This window comes from Dama dama, chromosome X, assembly GCF_033118175.1.
Source record: "Dama dama isolate Ldn47 chromosome X, ASM3311817v1, whole genome shotgun sequence".
Lineage (NCBI taxonomy): Eukaryota > Metazoa > Chordata > Mammalia > Artiodactyla > Cervidae > Dama > Dama dama.
Genome location: NC_083714.1, coordinates 109,922,483 through 109,942,112, shown reverse-complemented (window position 1 = coordinate 109,942,112; position 19,630 = coordinate 109,922,483). Strand labels below are relative to the sequence as shown.

The 19,630-nt window shown below is 38.3% G+C and overlaps 1 protein-coding gene across 2 annotated transcripts in view; it reads right to left on the bottom strand.

The window, feature by feature from the left end:
- MAOB (monoamine oxidase B) overlaps positions 1-19,630 on the bottom strand; it is a 113,636-nt gene that overhangs the window by 69,171 nt on the left and 24,835 nt on the right. For both annotated transcript variants that reach the window (XM_061137383.1, XM_061137382.1), the window contains 2 exons: positions 7,661-7,755; positions 5,895-6,032 (listed from right to left, as the gene is read on the bottom strand). In XM_061137383.1, the coding sequence (XP_060993366.1) occupies positions 5,895-6,032; positions 7,661-7,755 (233 nt within the window). The remainder of the gene's footprint in view (positions 1-5,894; positions 6,033-7,660; positions 7,756-19,630) is intronic.

Sequence of the window (19,630 nt, the reverse complement as noted above, 5' to 3'; positions counted from 1 at the left end):
AAATAAGATATCATGAGGACTTCCTTGGTGGTCCAGTGGTGAGGACTCCACTATAGCAGGTGTGGGTTCCATCCCTGGTCAGGGAATTAAGATCCCACATACCAAGCAGTCAAAAATAATAATAATTAAAAAAGAGGTCATGAGTGAAAGCACTTGGAAGGTTCTTGATGTCCATACCATAGCAACATTCCCATTGTTATTATTTACTAGTTGAAGCAGAGGCCAATAGAAAGGCATGGGCTCTGTGAGGGTGTGGCAAGGTAGGCTAACATATTTTAGGCCATCTTCTACTTCGTGCCAATCCCTACAGGCTGCTGAAGCTTTGACTTACTACATGGTCACCCTTGTTAGTCACCATCCTTTGATGAGTTGGGCCTCTGCCAACGCATCTCCTTTGGACTACTTGGCTTCCCAGGTGGCACAGTGGTAAAGAATCCACCTGCCTGTGCCCTAGACACAAGAGACTAGGGTTTGATTCCTGGGTCAGAAAGATCCCCTGGCAACCCACTCCAGTATTCTTGCCTGGAGAATTCCAAGGACAGAGGAGCCTGACGGGCTACAGTCCATGGGGTAGCAAAAAGTCAGACACGACTGAGCACGCACGTAGTCACGTGGTTGGACTACTTGGCCATGCTCCATGATGATATGGTACAGCTGCTGTAAACGTTTCCCACAAGATTTTAAGCCACAGGCTTGTTTCCCTTCGTGAACTTCACCACCATAACTGAATTCTATACATTCTCTACCCTCTACCTCCACTATAATTTAAAACTCTGTGTTACCCACAACTCTAATCATTGTTAAATTTATCCAGATGTGTGTGCATGTGTGTTTTTACATAGAAACTATGTTTACAGATTTTGGAGAAGGAAATGGCAACCCATTCCAGCATTCTTGCCTGGAGAATACCATGGACTGAAGATCCTGGAAGGCTACAGTTCATGGGGTCACAAAGAGTAGGACACAACTGAGCGACTTCACTTTCTTTACTGATTTCATCATATTTTAAATTCTAAAAAGGAATCTTGAAGGCTTAAAATAAATTCCTCTCGTATACCCAAATATTCCCCCACATTCAGCCACTGAAAGCATCATCCTCATCAATTACATGTCAAAAATCTGCCTTTTATAAACACAAATTAGCACTTTGATTTCCAGAAGAACCTAACATAAGCTTCAGAATGATCACTAGACAAACAGGTTTTGCCTGCTAAAGAGGAAATTACTATTCTACATATTTAGAGGGGGGCATATTCCAGTGATGATAAGACACATCTGTTTCCAACAAATAAGAAATGAAGTGGAGTAGGGGTGGGTATGGAAGAGAAGGTTCAGGAAGCCCATCTCAGAACCAGCGAGCTCTGGGTGACATGTGTGAAGTTCATGGGAAAATGGCAGCTGTTCCTGGGTGAAATACAAAATTTTGTCCAACCTGTTCCTGGATTCTTCTGTCATTGTGAGAAAAGCAAGTACACCCTTGACTTTGATCCAGGCTTCTCTGGATTAATAATGTTGGAGGGAGAGGCATGCTGAAGGGCATACTAAGAGTCTGAAGAAGACTGGACGCTCCTGGTCTGTTGATTTCTGCAAGATACTGAGGTCCTACATGTTACAATGGTTTTCATTCTCCAAATGCAATTCAAATTTGAATATTTTCTTTTTCAATGTCTCCTCTAATTCTCTCCCCAACACGGAGAGACAGTGATCTCTTCCAAGAAGTTCACCCAACTGGTCTGATCGCTAGAGATCTAGTTTCTACTCTATGCCTTCATGTGCTCTTGGGGGTACCATATTTTCTATTGGCTTTCAGCGTTCTTAACAAATGGAAAAGTTCTGCCAAATGGTGCCTCCTCCACAAAGTTGTTTAAGCAATAGCAGTTGTAGCAGCAACACGTAGGCAAAGTATTTTAGAAATGGCTCCTCATCCCTTCAAGCATTGATATTGACCACATACAACACAAAAGCGACTTTGACAGTGATCTTGGCTTCTGCTCATTGGGAAGTAGACTAAGACCAGAGCATTTTTTTTCTTTCTCAGTTTATCACAAGAGCTGAAGGTTGGAAACACACAACTATCAGTTTGAAGTTGGACTCTTAAGTTCAAGTCATGCTACATCTTTACATTCACCAGACTCCTAACAGTTCAGCCTTTGGGCCTAAAGAAGTTGCATGCATACTTTCACTTGACACTAATTCTAAATTTCAGACTTATAAAACTCCTGAGACAGAGAAACACTAAATGTCAATAGCCTACATTGTACAAAACCCCTTCAAAGTATGAGCCTGAAAGAATAAAAAACAAACAACACAATAACCACGCATGTGAGCATGCAAACACACACACACATAGACACACACTAGATAAAAGAGGAAGAGGTGCAAGGCAAAATGCAGCAACATTCCTTAAGAGGTTTATATTTCTTGTATTTTTCTCTTTAATTATGAGTTAGTCCCTAAAAGGGGACATTTTTCACAAGTCACTTCCAAGGCACGTAAACAACTGCCTTCTAAATCATCCTAGCAGAAATTAGCATGACTATCTGTGAAATAGATTATAAACTTGAGTAGATGTTTCACAATAATTGTTAAGCATGAAGGACTGTATCACTGATTTGAGAAGTGTGGAAAACACCTTCTAAATTATATAAATTTGAGCTGAAGTGATCATTTTCCCACTGATAATTAAATCCCCATATAGCTTGGTACCACATCTTCAATTCACGAACAAGGGTTTGGAAAGCCACTTTTTAGCAATGTAAGACAGATCTACTGTAGCACTAAAAATGAGTACCACTCAGTAGACAGAAACATTTCCGGAGATTAGAGGCAGAGAGCAAAACGTGCTGTATATCACAACACACCAGGGGTTGATGCATGCTTGTTATGGGACAAGCATGGGCACAACCCAACTGTCAACAGACCACTTCTAGTACTATCAGAGAACTGGTGATACTGGGGGTCCTCGTTTCTTGGAAAAAAACATCCTTCCTTTGGATAGCTAGCCTATCACGGGCTGCTATAGCCCCTCACCCCTCTATGTGAGTAGCTCCATCCATTTCACCAGTTTCAATTCCAACCACCACCTTCAAACTCTTTAGCTTAATGTTATTAAGGCTACATGTAAAACTCTGTCTTATGTTAATAATCATGTAAGAAATTGAAAAAAAAACAAAGTCCTTGAGCAGGCTGATTTGAATAGCAGGATCTGACAATATGAGAAGTAACACACTTGATACTCGAGATTCTTAGGCTTTGGGTTGAGAAATACAATGCAGGTCCACTGAAGAAACGAGGCACAAATATACTAGATATTTGCATGAATCGTTGTTTGCATTTGGGAACAGTAGTTGTTGAAATAGGTAATAGGTAATGTCCAAATGGCTAAAGTACCTCCTACCATTACAGAGGAAACAAATTTCTGAACTACGTTCTTTGTCAGAGATCAGATGTCAGAGCTCTGGTCAATAATTCCAGAAATGGATGGAAGCATCTGAGATGCTTTTTACAGATTCAAAAGAAGAAAAACGACATATGAGCAAAGACACGGAGGTGATGATGGTGGAGAACAAATTTTTAGTTTAGGGAGGACTTCTTGGCTCTAAAATCTTTATTATTATTTATTATCATGTAACACTTCACTGGATACAACCAGTTTTCAGTGGACTAAAAACTGAAATCTTTCATAAATTCATTAGTGCTTTAATTGTCTCAGGATGAGAATTAAAGAGTAACTATATCAAACATATACACATATGCATATGTATACAATATTTTTAAGTGTACTGATATTTCTTATTTCCTCCAGCAGAGGTCAGAAAATAGCAACACAGGAACATGAAAATCTATGTACCAAAAGAATATTTTAGAGTGATTTTCTCTAGATGAGATTATTGAAGGGGTTTTTTAATTGTTTTTCTCTACCCAAGTTTTCTTCTTATATTTTTACAAAAAACCTGCTTTCCTTTTGTAATAATTAGAAAGCAATAACATTCATTTGAATTTCATGAAGACCAACGTTGGCATATATATTTATTCTCTATCAAATCAGAGATAGTGCTTAATTATTTTCTTAGCTGCATGTGGATTACATGAAATAGCTAAAGAAAGAAGCATATTTGGTCATCATTCTGAAAAATTCAAGTATAACATCCTTGCCACAATTGATGACTGTGAGCAATCTCTTTCAAACAAGGAACATAGTGTTGGCGGAAAGATTTCCAGAAAAACAAAGTGTCCTGAACATAGCCCCTGACTGCCAAGAAACCCTGCCCACACAAAGACAGAAAAATGAATTTAATTTCTAGTCATCATCTCCTTTGTCCAGAGAAATCTAAAAGAGATCCTAATGTTCTGGGAATTCAGTCTCTGCAAGTCTTAAATGTTAGGACATGAAGACAGAAGAAATCAGTCAAGATGATCTACATATAAAAGCCAGGAACACAATGAACGATGTTTACAAAGAGTTGCTGATGAATGTTCAATAAATCACACTATCACCATGCTTCATTTTCATTTCTAATTCATGTGTCTCTTTTCCCACTAGACACATAGGGAAGCAAGGTGAAAAGGCTCATAAAACAAAATCTGAAGGTCAAACAAAACATTTATTATAAATGTTACCCACATTATACCAAGTCATATAGATTTTTATTTTCTGTTTCATTAAACAATTCACAACATATAGTCTATTGTTTGTCCTTCTTAATATTATCACCCACTAATAATATAACGTTGACACTATTATGTGATTCAAAACTAACTGTTGCTAGTTTCTTCTGTCTCCTAAGGGTGTAATTTTTCCCAGTGAGGAACTTGTCTCTATATTGCTCAATTCCATTTTAGGAGGTAAGTGAGGAAGAGAGAGGAAAGATTGAAATTAAAAATCTCTGCCAGCAGTCCTTCTGTGGGACTTCAGAGTAGGGTCCAGCCCAGGTGACTGTTTGTCAGAGAACATCAGTAATATTTTGGACCAAGACAGAGATGCTGGGAAAACAAGGATCAGGGAGTTGTGAGAAGAGTCTAAAGGGAGAAACATGGTGGGAGACTGGAATCCACAGAAAAATGTGGCCAGTGAGAAATCACCAAGGGCACCCTGTTTGAAGAGCTTCCTAGAATTACAATGTCCGATATTCAATTCTAAGTCGTTTCTGTGATTGAACCCCTCACCCCCACTGTTCAAAATTTCAGTCCAGTCTACTGGACTGGGGTGGTCCAAAGAAAGTCAAGACAAAGAGGTGAATTCGAACCTAGGTTGACATAGAGCAAAGGAAAGAAGAGAGTCACAGGCCATGAATGTGAATGAGCATATGTGTCATGGAAGCAAGAACCATGGACCACAAATGATGAGAATGTGAGACCCAGTAAACTCACAGAAACTTGAGGGAGATCAATGGAGCTTTCCCACAGAAGATGAAATTTTGGACTTGACCTATTTTTATGTAAATCTCCAAAAGAGAGTGAGTTTAGCCTATATATAGGACATAATAACCAAATTTCAAAATAATTACATTAGACATATAGCAAATACTCTATCACGTGATGTCTAAAATAGCATTTGTAAAACTGTACACAAGTTTTTGTATACATGAAAGAGCCCTAATTATTTTAATAGAGGTATTTAATAAATCATAAATGTTTTTTCTTTATTGGTTTTGTTCAACTTGTGACCAAATGGTTAATACCACTTCATCAATAACCTTCCCAAATAGGTTTAGAATTAGTCTTTGATAACAGTAAAAAAAATTCTTAGAATGGTTGACATATACTTATAAAATACATATGCGTCATTCAAGGATGAAGGAGATTGTCTGAGGGGAGGATCTGGAATTTGTACTAATATATGGAAATACCGATAGAAAAATCTCCAAATCCTTCAAAGGTTGTTCCAGGCTTACCTTTGTATGGTGAATCAGACGCTCTACTTCATTCACTTTGTAGGTCTCCAATCCTAGCTCCTTGGATAATCTTAAGATATGATTCTGAGTTGGCCCAACATAAGATCCTCCAAGGTCCACATATTTAACTTTTTGGTTCTGTTTTCCCATGGGAAGAAATAAAAATAAATATTTGTGAACCTGTTATTCTTAAGATAAAAAAGACAGCCCTCAAAAAAGCAGATTGGCATTTCACAGGTTCTAGACACACCTTGAGGAATATCTATAGAAAATTGGACTCTGTTCTCGACTCTACCTCATTCATGCAACTAAATGGTTATTGAATCATTCCTAATTTTAAACTAAAATTGATTGGACTTGAAATAAGCAAGAGATTTCTGAACCCCATCATTCTTACTACGTACCACAACGTGCTCTGGGTTTTACTGACTTAGATTTGTAAACTATGAATTATTGATGAATTTCTCTTTACTTAGCATTTCTGGCTAATTTTGAGGCACCTAATGCTAGAGGAAAAGCAAGAAAGGAAAAGACCACGTTTTTATTGAAGTATAGTTGATTTACAATGTTTCAGATGTGTAGCAAAAAGATTCAGTTTTATGTGTGTGTGTGTATATATATATATGTGTGTGTATATATATATGTGTGTGTATATATATATATATATATATATTATTTTTCAGATTATTTTCCATTATAGGTTACTAGAAATTTTTTTATATACTTCCCTGTGCTATACAGTAGTTCCTTGTTGTTTGTCTATTTTATATATAGTAGTGTGTATCTGTTAATCCCAAACTCCCTTCCCCTCTATTCACTTTGGTAACCATGTTTGTTTTCTATGTGAGTCAGTTTCTGTTTTGTAAGTTCATCTGTATCATTTTTAAGGTATCTACATATAAATGATATCATATGATAATTGCCTTTCTTTGTGTGACTTTCTTCACCTAGTATGATAAACTCTAAATTCATCCAGGAAATGACAATTTCTTTTGTGGTTTGTTAAACCAGACACTTGAAAGATAGCACTAGAGTCCTAATTTAAACCTTTGAAATTGCTCTTATGTTCAGTAGAAAGGTTTTCATATGGTTTTGAATTAGCTTCCTTTGCAATAAGGACCAACCTTTGAATCAAAGAGTGACTAGAAAAACTCCCTATATTTGAACACGTCCCAACATAACTGGATTCCTAATAGTCAGGGACACCAGAGCAGGTCCTTCTTTTCTGTTTTTGTTTGTTTATTGTATGATGGTATGGTTTAGTCGCTAAGTTGCATCCAACTCCTGAGATCCCATGGACTGTAGCCCGCCAGGCTCCTCTGTCCATGGGATTCTCCAGGCAAGAATACTGGAGTGGGTTGCCATTTCCTTCTCCAGGGGATCTTCCCGACCCAGGAATGGAACTTGGGTCTCTTGCATTGGCAGGTGGATTCTTTATCACCTGAGTCACTATAGCTCCCCCACTTAAAAAAGGGGGGGATATATGTTTCACAAGGACAGGGAGTCTTTGTTTTACTCACTAATGTATTTCAAACATCTAATTATTGATGCAATTGTATATGGGGAAAGGGCCAAATGTTATGAGGCAAGAAGAGAAAATGGACAGAAGAAAGACATGGAAAGAAAGCAAATTGAGAGGCTGTGGAGTGTTTTGAAATAATTTTCACTCTCTTGAAAAGAGTCAAGTGAAGTTCAAGACTTTCAGAAAGAAAAAAGGAAACTCAGTTTCAGGGTCACATTTTTCCAGCCCATTCTTATTGTCTTACCCTAAGGGTGTAAGTCCTGCCTCCCACGCGGTCCCGGGCTTCCAGAACAATCACATTCAGGCCAGAGTCATGCAGAAGTTTCGCTGCTGCCATACCTGGTAGAAAATACAAGAAGAAATCAGAATCAAACACTCAACTCCAGATAAGCTCCCCGTGCTAACAGCCAATGAGAAAAGTCTATGTTGGCTAATACACATAACATATCATCACGTTCAACTTAACCAACTTACAGGTGTCTAGGGTTTCTCAATAGAGACCCAGATTCCAAGTCTGCAAAACCAACTGCTATTTCTTGAAAGAATAAAAAAGGGTTTCATTTTTAGTAAAAGTCTCAAACCTTAAAAAACTTCTTTGGTCACTATATCAAAATGTTTATCTTTAAAGACTAAATTACATGATTATGTGTCTGACAACATGAAAGAAAACACAAAGCCCCACAAAAAAGAAATGTATAAGCCCCAGCAAACCCAAGACCAAATGGAGCAACTGACTTCATTCTCAAGGCAAATCTGAAAATCCAATAAATTTAGGTGAAGGAGTGAAGGGGTGAGTCAATCTTCAAAGCATGTGAAAGGACCTAAAATCCACTATTAAAACTGAACTTTGGGAAGTTGATGTAAAGTTACAAAACCAAAGACATAAAATGCAACTCATTTAATTGTCCTCATTCCCTGTAGGACCCATCACTGAAGAATAAAATGACTCCATTCATTTATTCATCTATTAATGTAGTCAAAAATACTGTATGCCTACTACAATTCCAACATCATGAATTCAACATAACAAAACAGTTTACTGAGATACATTTATATAGAATAAATTTTAACCAATGAGTTCAGTGAGTTTTGATAAAGTATAAAGCTTAGTGTAGAGTTCAAATATGTAATTTTTGGTATAAGTACATCCTGAATGTAGTTTTTGATCTCACAAATCTTCAAATTCTGCTTCTTTGACTTACAGGGTTTAGTAAGAGTTTTTTCAGACAAGATAACTCTAGTGTTCTTACCATAATGAATTGAATTTACTCAGTTCCAAATACCTTACTCATTTGCTTTATGAAATCAAACAAAATCAAGGAAATGCCAAAATGCTGTGCCTTACAGAGAAATGAAACAGTTTCTACCTTGTCTTTTAAAAATAATAGCTCTGGAACTTTTAGATCTTACTAGTGGTAAAGAATCCATCTGCCAATGCAGGAGACACAGGAGATGAAGGTTCAATCCCTGGGTTGGGAAGATCCCCTGGAAGAGGAAATGGCAACCCACTCCAGTATTCTTGACCAGAAAATCCCACTGACAGAGGAGCCTGGTGGGCTACAGTCCATGGGGTCGCAAAGAGTCAGACACGATTGAGCGAAAATCCCTATGAAAATAGCTCATATTCCTATAGTGCACACAACATTTCAGATGCTATTCTGAGTGTTTTAATGTATCAATTCAATGAAGTTTCACAGCAATCCAATTTAAAAAAAAGGTACTATTGATATTCCCATTTTATGGCTGAGGAAACTGAAGCACAAAGAGGTGTCCAAGATCACATAATGAGCCAGCAACTAAGCCAGGCAGTTTCACGCCAGTGTCTGCTTCTATAACCACTATGAGCATTGGCTTCCATGGGGCCTCAGGGCCATCCTTTTCATAAATCGCATCTCTCAATTTCTGCTTCAGGAGAAATTACATTTCAAAAGTGTTTTTCACTTTGTTTGGGTCACCATGTTTTGAAAGCACATTTGTATCTTGTAGTTTGACAAGAATCCGTGGAACATAAGATATGAGTCTACCGTGGAAGCCATAATGAAAAGACAAGGCTCCATCCACCCTCTGTGAGCTGTCCTAAAAGAGGAAACCCATTTTTTTTTAAAGAGGCTTATGTGACATTTCATTATTTGAGTTAATCCACCTTCTGATAATTGTCCTTGGGGCCATGGCCAGAACATCCAGCAGGTGGTGGGGTGATGGTGCCAAAGTCCACCCCCCTACACACACACAGTGTGCACAAGCATTGCACAACCCTAATTTAGAAATACAAGCCTTGGATTTTTAACTACAGTTTCCTAATTTTACCTCCATAAAGAAGAAAAAAGAAAACCTTTCTACTGAGTCAAAATTGCCCACGATTCAATGCCATCTCTCTTATCAAGCATCAGTTCATCAAATGAAATATGAAATAACATGCAGCCATAGTAACAGCAGTTATCATGGAATTCAGATAGACTTGCTAAGCATGTTGAGGCTTAAAAAGGGGCTCAGAATGAAACACAACATCACTCAAATACACTAGTATTTTATAGTCCACAAAAGACATTACTAAGTAAGTACCTGATGCTATACAGAAACATTTACTAGAACAAGCCAGGGCCTTATCAGATCATTGACTAGAATTCTCTAGGTTCATGTGCTTTAGAAAAGCATAAATAGAAATTACAAAAGTATCTTCAAATAGACCAATACAAAAATATGTTGTGGGAAGTACCTCACAATTTGTCTCACTCATGCTCATGCGTGGTGGTATTCAAAATGCTTGTTGGACATCAACCGACAAAGACTGATTTGAAAAATAACTGACCCAAATAACAATGGCTTAAGAAAGTCCCTGCAGTTTGTTTCTGTTCAGTCGCTAAGTTGTGTCTGACTCTTTGCAACCCCATGGACTGCAGCACGCCAGGCTTCCCTGTCCTTCACTATCCCCCGGAGTTTGCTCAGACTCATGTCCATTGAGTCGGTGATGCCATCCAACCATCTCATCCTCTGCATTTTAGGAAGAGGGAGTTTTAGGGTACCAAAGAAACTGAGGAGTTGGAGTCTGGTCTGGAGGTTATTAAGACTGTCAAGATGTATAAACAACATGGTCTTACTGTACAGCACAGAGAACTATATCAAATATCTTCTGATAAACTACAATGGAAAAAACACTTAAAAAAGAATGTATGTATGTATTGATAGATAGATATAACAGAATCACTGTGCTGTACAGCAGAAATTAATCCAAACACTGTAAACCAGTTATATACTTCAATAAAAATTTTTTTAATAAAGAAAATTTAAAAAGATTGTTTACATGTAGCTCTCAAGCGAGGGGCTTCCCCAGTGGCTCAGTGGTAAAGAATTCGCCAGCTAATATAGCAGACAAGGAGATGTGGGTTCGATCCCTGGCTTGGGAAGATCCCCTGGAGGAGGAAATGGCAACCCACTCCAATATTCTTGCCTGGGAAATCCCATGGACAGAGGAGACTGGTGGGCTACAGTCCATAGTCCATGGTGTTGTTCAGTGTTACACAACTGAGCAACTGAGCTCTCAAGGGATTCCTCACTGATGACTGGCAAAAGGATTAATGGTTTGATTAATCAAAAGATAAGCAAACAACTAAGGACTCAGAGCCCCCAGGGCTGACAACAAGGTTGTTTCCCAAGAGTTCATGTTTATGTCAGTAATTTGGAACTTTTAACACATTTTGCCATAAACAAAAATAGGAGAGATGGTGTGTTCTCTTGGAAATCTGAGAATTTTAAAATGTAATACTATTGTGAAAAATAATATAAAGTAGAAACACTAAACAAAGTAATCAGTGCTGTTGAAACCCTTAGGCAATCATTCCCTGACACAATGCAGTAACAGCTAAAAAAGGAGAAAGAAAATATCCACGATAATAACAAACGCCATCATAAAGCATTGAGCATTGCTTTGCTCTGTGTGAAGAAGCAGTGTCTCACATAGAAAACCCATTTGATTTTCACCACAGTACTGACAGGTATTATTATCCTCATTTTAAAAAGAAAAAAAAATGGAGGCTAAGAGACATTCACTGACTTGCCATAGACTACACAATTAAATGGTGAGGGTTCAGCCCCAAACCGGAATTCTTAGCCACCACCCTTGGACGAAAAAGCAAAAGTTAAAAATGCAGTAACTCTATACACAAATTGATGCAATGTCTTAAAAACATTCTGCTGTCCATCTAAACAGAAGAATCTTAAAATATTGGTTTTTCTTTTAAACAGATATTTAATTTTCACGAACAGTTTGAAAGTGAAAGTAAAAATAAAGTCTCTCAGTTGTATCTGACTCTTTGTGACCCCATGGACTGCATGCAGCCTGCCAGGCTCCTTCATCCATGGCATTTTCCAGGCAAGCATTCCTTCTCCAGGGATCGAACCCAGATCTCCCACATTGTGGCAGACTGTTTAGGCAACCAGTTTAGAAACAAGTATATAATTATTGCCTACTTTTAAAAAGCTAATAAAAACTTGAGTTTAATACGCAGGATCAATGAAAATTTCACAAACAAATGATTATTTGGTGCGTTCAGAAGTAGCGCCTATGTGTCCTAGACAGATCCCTGATAAGATCATCTCACTTGTTAGTTCTAAATGATGCAGGATCTATGGTATTTTGGCTCAGGGAGTCTCCTTTGGATGACTAAGCATAGTATGGCATAGCTGACTAAATGGTAGACAAAAGCCTAATGCCATGAAATGATCAAAATATTGCATCTCCCTTTCCACGTAGTTCACTTGGAAAATGTTTCCTCAAAGTGATGACTATCTCAATTATTTGGATATTTCAATCTGTATTAGACACCCAAATTATTGTAAGTACCTAGAAATCAGTGGTTTGCAGCATTATTAACATTCTATGCTTCCTGTTTTGTGCCATGGAAAAGGGCTTAAGAGTTAGAGACTGTAGGAGACTGAAAAGTACACAGTGCAAGTAACAAAAAGGCTTCTAAGAGTCTTAAGAACAGTGAAGGAGTTGGGATTTGGAAGGAAGATAAAAATCAAAATCACCATCTGCCTCACTCTTCGCTTTGTCAGTCTGTCTCATGTCCTTCCTATCAAAAGCTATATTTAACAGAATTTTTCAGCATTTTGAAATGCAAGGCTAATTGTTCTGAAAACATTATCAAATATCAGTACTTCCGTGTTACAAAGGACTTTTTCTCAGTTTAAAATTATCAAAAAAGTATAGTGTTGACCAAAACTGAGAGAAAAAAATTCACGGTACCGCAAAGCATCTCTAAACTTATAACCCTAGTAAACCTTATAAGCACGCTCTTAGGAAAGAAAAAAGCCAAAAACATGCAAATAGCCCTCATCACCTCTGTCACTTCTGACAAAGCAACAGTTTTATGAGAAAATTCTACAAACAACCAAGTGACCTTCTAATCAAAGAACTGGAATTCTTTGATGTCTCTACAAAGAATGCCTTTTCAATTATTTAACACATACACACACAAAAGAGGCTGGGGTAAGAAGAAAAAATATCACCAATGTGAGACTAAATTCATTAAAGGAAAGTGGCATTTATAGGTACAATTCAGACGTTAGTTGCTGAACTCTTCAACACAGAGTAGAGAGGCAGGTAGACACGGGTTCAATCCTTGGTCAGGGAACTAAGATCCCACATGCCCTGCAGTGCTGCCAAAAAAAAAAAAAGAAAAAAAAGGAGAATAAGAAGAAGAAAGAAAGTTGTGATCAATGTGTTCTCAGGAAAGAGGAGTCAGTCTGGACTTAAGGAGAAGGAACTGTTTGGTCAAAGCATTTCTTAATGAATAGTTTAGTGGTTTAGTTCCCAAAAGACGGGAATATTTTGAGCACTGACTACAGGCCAGTTTCAGTTCCAAATGTTTTACATACAAGAATTTATTTATTCTCCTAACAATGCTATGACGTTGGCAGATGTAAAAAGCAAAGCACAGAGAAGTCAAGTAATGTACCCAAGGTCACACAGCTGGCGACCAGCAGGGCCAGTATTCAAATCTAGGCAGTATAACTCCAGAAAACAAACATGGAAAGCAGTCTTCCTCACACTAAACGATGAAACACTGAAAGCCTTCTGTAGAACATCACGAACCACATAAATACCAGGGCCACTGGTAGCACATTCCATGCCTTTGTGTAAATTACAGGAAGAAAGAAGAAATTACACTCGTGGCAGGTAAGTTTCAAAAAAGCATCCCTTTTTCAGGTGAATACAGCTCACATTGATACTTGGCTAGCAGTGTGTGGGCTGGATTGCATTCCCCCTCTTTCTCTGCATCAGCCTGAATAGCTCATGCTGTGGCCTCAAAACTCAGAGAACTTATTTCCTGAATGATAAGAATTTAATTACCTAGTCTTTGTGTCCTCAATGTGAGTACACAGTTGGCACTTACCTGGATTCATTTAATAGCTTTCAGCAAAGTTGATATTTAATTAGTCAAGGAATAAACAACTGGCTGCAGAGTGGTGTCTATATAACCATATTTAATATAATATGAGAAAACTAAAATATTTATGCACATTGAAACTGATTTCTTGTCACACCAGAAATGGTAAAGGGACTTTACCAAAGAAAAAGAGCTGGAAAGAAAGCCAGCCAATCAGTTATAATAACCACCTTACATTGGTACAGCACTATAGTTTCCAATCCTCACACACATTCAGTTCTTAACAATAAGCCTTTGAGGCTCGCATTGTTTATCCTATTTTTCAGATTAGAAAATGGAGGCTCATAGAGATTCTCAAGGGCTTGCTCAGTGTAACACAATTAGCGATGGCAGAGCTCGGTCTAAAGTTTAGCTCTGTTTCTGTGTCCTGGGTGTTTTTCATTAGTCACTTGACTTCCTATAACATACAAAGGCCAAAGTTGTTTAAAAAAATTGCTCAAAGTGTTCAGAGGGGGGATCGGGATGGGGAATATATGTAAATCCATGGCTGATTCATGTCAATGTATGACAAAAACCACTACAATAAAAAAAAAAGAAAAAAAATAAATCTCAAAAAAAATAGAATATTTCTTTATTGACTTTCTTGGAAAGGAGATATTGATAAAAAACCACCTTAAGCATATCAGTATGCAAAACCCCAGGACCATGTCATTTACAGGCAGACGTGAAGACAGTAGGACACCTCCACTAAACTACTGATTAGGAGATGCTTTGGCCAAACAGTTCCTCCTTCTTAAGTCCAGACTGACTCCTCTTTCCTGAGAACACACTGATCACAACTTTCTTTCTTTTTTTTGAGCAGTGCCACATGGCACGTGGGATCTTAGATCCCTGACTGGGGATTGAACCCATGCCCTTGCATTGGGAATGCCGAGTCTTCACCACTGGACCACCAAGGGAGTCCCACAACTTTCTTGAAAACTGAAATAACACATGATATGAACCAAACATACCAATGTGCACTGTCCTTTTGATCATGGAGAAGCAAAGTCTAGAATAAGATTATTCACATCTTGCTCCCAAATACGAAAAATGTACGACTCCAAGCCTTCTTGGAAGCCCTTTGCTCTGTTTTCTCTTAGACAGTCAAAATATACAACCCCCAAAACAAATGGCAATAGCTGCTAAAATACAGGAGACCTTTACTGAAGCCTTAGGCCGTAGGATGATTTATGCTCTTGAAAAGGAAAGAAAAAAAATCAAACTTTCATGAGTTGCCATAGAAACCTTTCTCCAGATGTGCTGCTTCTGAAATACTATAATGAGACTGCCTTCCAAGGCCTTTCAGAATATGTCTAAAACCATACAAATCATTTTATCACACTTTATATGTAAATTATTGCATTTTCCTAAAATGTCAGCCATCATCATGAGTCTTGTTTCATAGCCAAGTTCTTGTCTTTCTTTGTTATATGAAAGGAGTGGGGTTATCTTTTGTGTTCTACAATTGTGGTGGACAAAATTTGTTCTTGTCTTACCTCAATATGATCTCCCAAGAAAAAAGGAGGTAAACCCAGAAATTCCAGCTTGGTCTTTCCCAAATATGTGTGGTATAGTTTTCATTTTTAAAATTGGCACATAAAACTATAATCATTTAATTCACCTGCCTTGAATCCTTTTGGAAATTCAATGGAATATGTATAAATAAATAAACATACTCCTTTAGCAATACTGTTTTTGAAGTATCAAAAACCATCATATGATTCCACCATAATTTCCCTGACTATGATTTAAGGGTGAAATATCTCATTGCCATGATAGCAGCCCTCCTATGGATTACCAGCATGATTAAAAAAATTTTTTTTTACCAACATGGTTTTTAGAATCACGAACATCCTTAAGGTGGAATATAAAATCGCAGAGATATCATTCCCACTTCGGCTCACCCACTCTCTACACCCTAGTCTCTGAAAGAGCTGGGTGTTACAAATGCCCAGAAAAGGGTCAGAAGTCTGCTGTAGAATACTTTAAACACTTCTCATTTAAACAGCTCCATTCACCAAAACTGAGATGATCAACTTGGAATTCCAGAACAGAATAAAATGTAGGCATTGTTAAGGAAAAGAAATCTGGATGAGATTAACAAGTAACTGGAAGAAATGAAGTTACAAGGCAGTCACTTGGGAGTCTAGTTTGGAGCCTGGCCCAGGAGTTTTACTTCGCCCCAGAAATACTCTTGTGAGCTAGACACCAAGGCAGTCAGTAGTGTGCAAGGACTAGAGTGAAGGGAAAACAGAATCTTGCCTTGTCCTTAAGGACAAGGCATTCTGTAGAAAAGCTCCATGTCTAACAGGCCTAATAAGCTGTATGACCTTGGACATGAGTCCTCACCTGTCTGGCCCTCACTTTCCCCATCTATAGAATAAAATGATTAGATTAACCCCTTTCCATTCTGTGATTAGACTACATGAGACAAGACAACAATTTTAAATAATCCAAGATTTCATGATATAGGTGGTGTCTTCACAACCCCAAAGCATTATCCCAAAGCCTGCCCTGTGGAGAATGAAATTTGAGTGACCTCCAGAGGTGTTAATAAAAAACATGAGATTTTTGTGCTCTGCTGGAACCAGGAAATGCATATTCAAACAAAGCTGGTTGAGGATAGGCATGCTAAGGTAATTAGAGGTAAAAGGTCCTGATGCTGTGGTTTCCTCCGAAATGCATCACAAAATAAGAAGGACTGATGGATAAAGAGCAGGATGGATAGATAGACAATACGGAATAAGGCAAATACAGCAAAAATGTTAACCACAGAATTTAGTTGGTAGGTATATGAGTGTTGACTGTATAATTCCTTGAAAATTTTCACAATAAGAAAATCTGGGGGAAAAAACCATTAAATCAAGTGGTCAAAAGGTACAAACTTCCAGTTAGAAACTAAGTCATTGTGATGTGATGTATCATATGGTGACTATAATTAATAATACTACACTTACATATGAAAATTGCTAAGAAAGTAGATCTTCAGAGTCCTCATCACAAGAAAAAAATTTGTACCTGTGTGGTGAAAGTGAAGTTGCTCAGTCATGTCTGATTCTTTGCAACCCCCTGGACTGTAGCCCACCAGGCTCCTCCATCCATGGGATTTTCCAGGCAAGAATACTGAAGTGGGTTCCCATTTCCTTCTCCATACACATCCACACACATCACCTATGTGGTGATGGATGTTAGCTAGACATATTGTGGTGATCATTTCATAGTATATACAAATATTGAAACTTTATGTGGTGTACCTGAGACTGATATGATGAATGGTACATGTCAATTATATCTTTATTTGCTAAAACTGGCTATAAAGCCAAAATTATGAGGATGATTATTTGAAGTGTGAAATAGGTGGAGATATATACACACACACATATATATGTATATCTTTAATTGCAAAATACTTAAGGTTCACCCAACTTAAAGATGAGTGAAGCACTGTTTAAGTACAAACATTCAAATATTTGCTGACATTTTCTGTATCAACAATGACTGTTAGTAATACGTTACCAAGCTGCTGTAAAATAAACACACACGCACACACACACACAAGTTAAACTGGTTTCCATCCAGATGGACTTTCAGAGTCTTTAATTAATGTACTGCATATCTCCATCAGGGCTCCCCTGGTGGCTCAGACAGTAAAGAATCTGCCTGCAATTCAGGAGACTCAGGTTCCATCCCTGGGTCAGGAAGATCCCCTGGAGAAGGGACTGGCTATCCATTCCCTTCTTCTTGCCTGGAGAATTCCAGGGACAGAGGAGCTTGCCGGGCTACAGCTCATGGGGTCATAAAGAGTTGGACATGACTCAGTGACTAACATGCATACCTGCATCAGCAGATACTATATATGCATGCTTGTGTGCATGCTCAGTCGCTCCAGTCGTGTCCAACTGTTTGCGACCTTATGGACTGTAGCCCGCCAGGCTCCTCTGTCCATGAAATTCTCTAGGCAAGAATACTGGAGTGGGTTACCATGCCCTTCTTCAGGGGATCTTCCCCACCCAGGGATCAAACCCATGTCTCCTGCATCTCCTGCATTGCAGGCGAATTCTTTATCTACTGAGCTACCTGGGAAGCCCCAGGTGCTGTATGTACTATTTACATCATTTCTTAGTCTCTATAACCTATTGGGTGACTGGGGATGAAAGTGACTTTCTCAAAGGCAGAAATGTCTTTTTATATATTTTGGGGAATACTATCCTAAAGTAACTGGTCCATTTGGTCAATGTGGCTACAACTGGTGGTAGATTGGTCACAGAAATCCCTCTCAGAAAGAGTCCTCCTTTCTTCCCCCCTACATGTAAAACATTCTCAACCACACCATTGTCCTTAAGCTGCACATAGTCAAGGAGTTGATTCTCAAGCATGATTTGCCTCTAGATGAGAACAACGCCCAACAAGAGAGGCACCAGAGCAGCGAGAAGAAGATGACTGTAATGTATTTGGAAAGGGAGCTTCCTGGAGAGGCTGAAAAGTATATTTAGTTCCACCAAGTGGAAAATAGTGAAACGAGAAGGAAAAAGTGTCCTACCAAGAATGAAAGGAGAAGTTTCCCTCTTCCTTTCTCTTTCAAGACATGTACTACAGTAGGAAGGCCCATTGGTTACCAGTTTAGAACCTCTACTCTAAACTACTATCTGGGCCTCAACTCATTAACAGTGACATGGCTTCAGCAAAGGACACCATTTTCTTGGGTTTTACTGATGCATTAGCTTCTCACATGGCTTCAAAGATGGCAGTCCTTCTAACTACAAAGCAGGGCTGTTCATCAAACCAGTAAGGAAATCCCTAGTTTTCAGCATATTTACAATGTAGGGATGACTGACAAACCTGAAACTGGTGAATGATCAATTCCTATCCATTTTCCCAGGTTTTTTTCTTTCTGACTCATAATGTGGGCCCAGTCATTTGCCCAAGAGCCCATGGAATGAAACCTGGAATTCATCTTTTAATTTTCCTGGTCCCTTCTCCCATCTTACCCTTAATGCCCTAAAGATCCAGCATGACTTCGTCCCTGCCAACTTTTCTATCCTTATCTTTCAGCTCCCCACCTGGCACCTTATACTCCAGCAATATTGAAATCCTACCCCACCCACCCCCCTCCCCATGATTCTTTCCATATCCCACACGATTTAGTGTTTCTAGGCCTTTGTTATACTGGGAAGATTTCACTTAGTTTCATCTCCCCCCCAAAAAAATTTGGCTCAGACTCTAGACAATTTGCCCTAACGAGCCTCCCACCCCAAGATGGGTTAGGAGCCCAGAGTCGAGGTTTTCATAACAATGAGTATGTTACCCCCTTTTAGATCACCTACAGTAAGAATGAGGAGGCCATCTGGGGCTGAGGCAGAATTTGCATCTAAATCCCCAAGACTATTTTGAGGGTCCTATAATTCTAAACTTCTCAATCAAGTTATTTTTGGAAAGAGGATGTTCCTGTTATTTCATATCAACAGTTCAGAGATAGGTTGAAAATGCTCCATGTCTGTTCAAAACTCAGCCTGTGGTTTGATAAAAGGCTTTCAGAAAGCCAAAATGAGCTGGCAATGTCTGTGAAGACAAGGCCTCAAATGGAACATCTGAGAAAAGCAATCTGGCAGTATCTATCAAAACCTTTAAATCCATATCTTTAAATCAGACATTGTTACTTTATGATTTAATTCCAAGAAATAATATCAAATGTGGAAAAATATTATTCCTAAAGATCTTTAGGTTGATGTCATTTATAATAACAATACTCATGCAAAATAATAATGTCCAATAATCTAGTATTA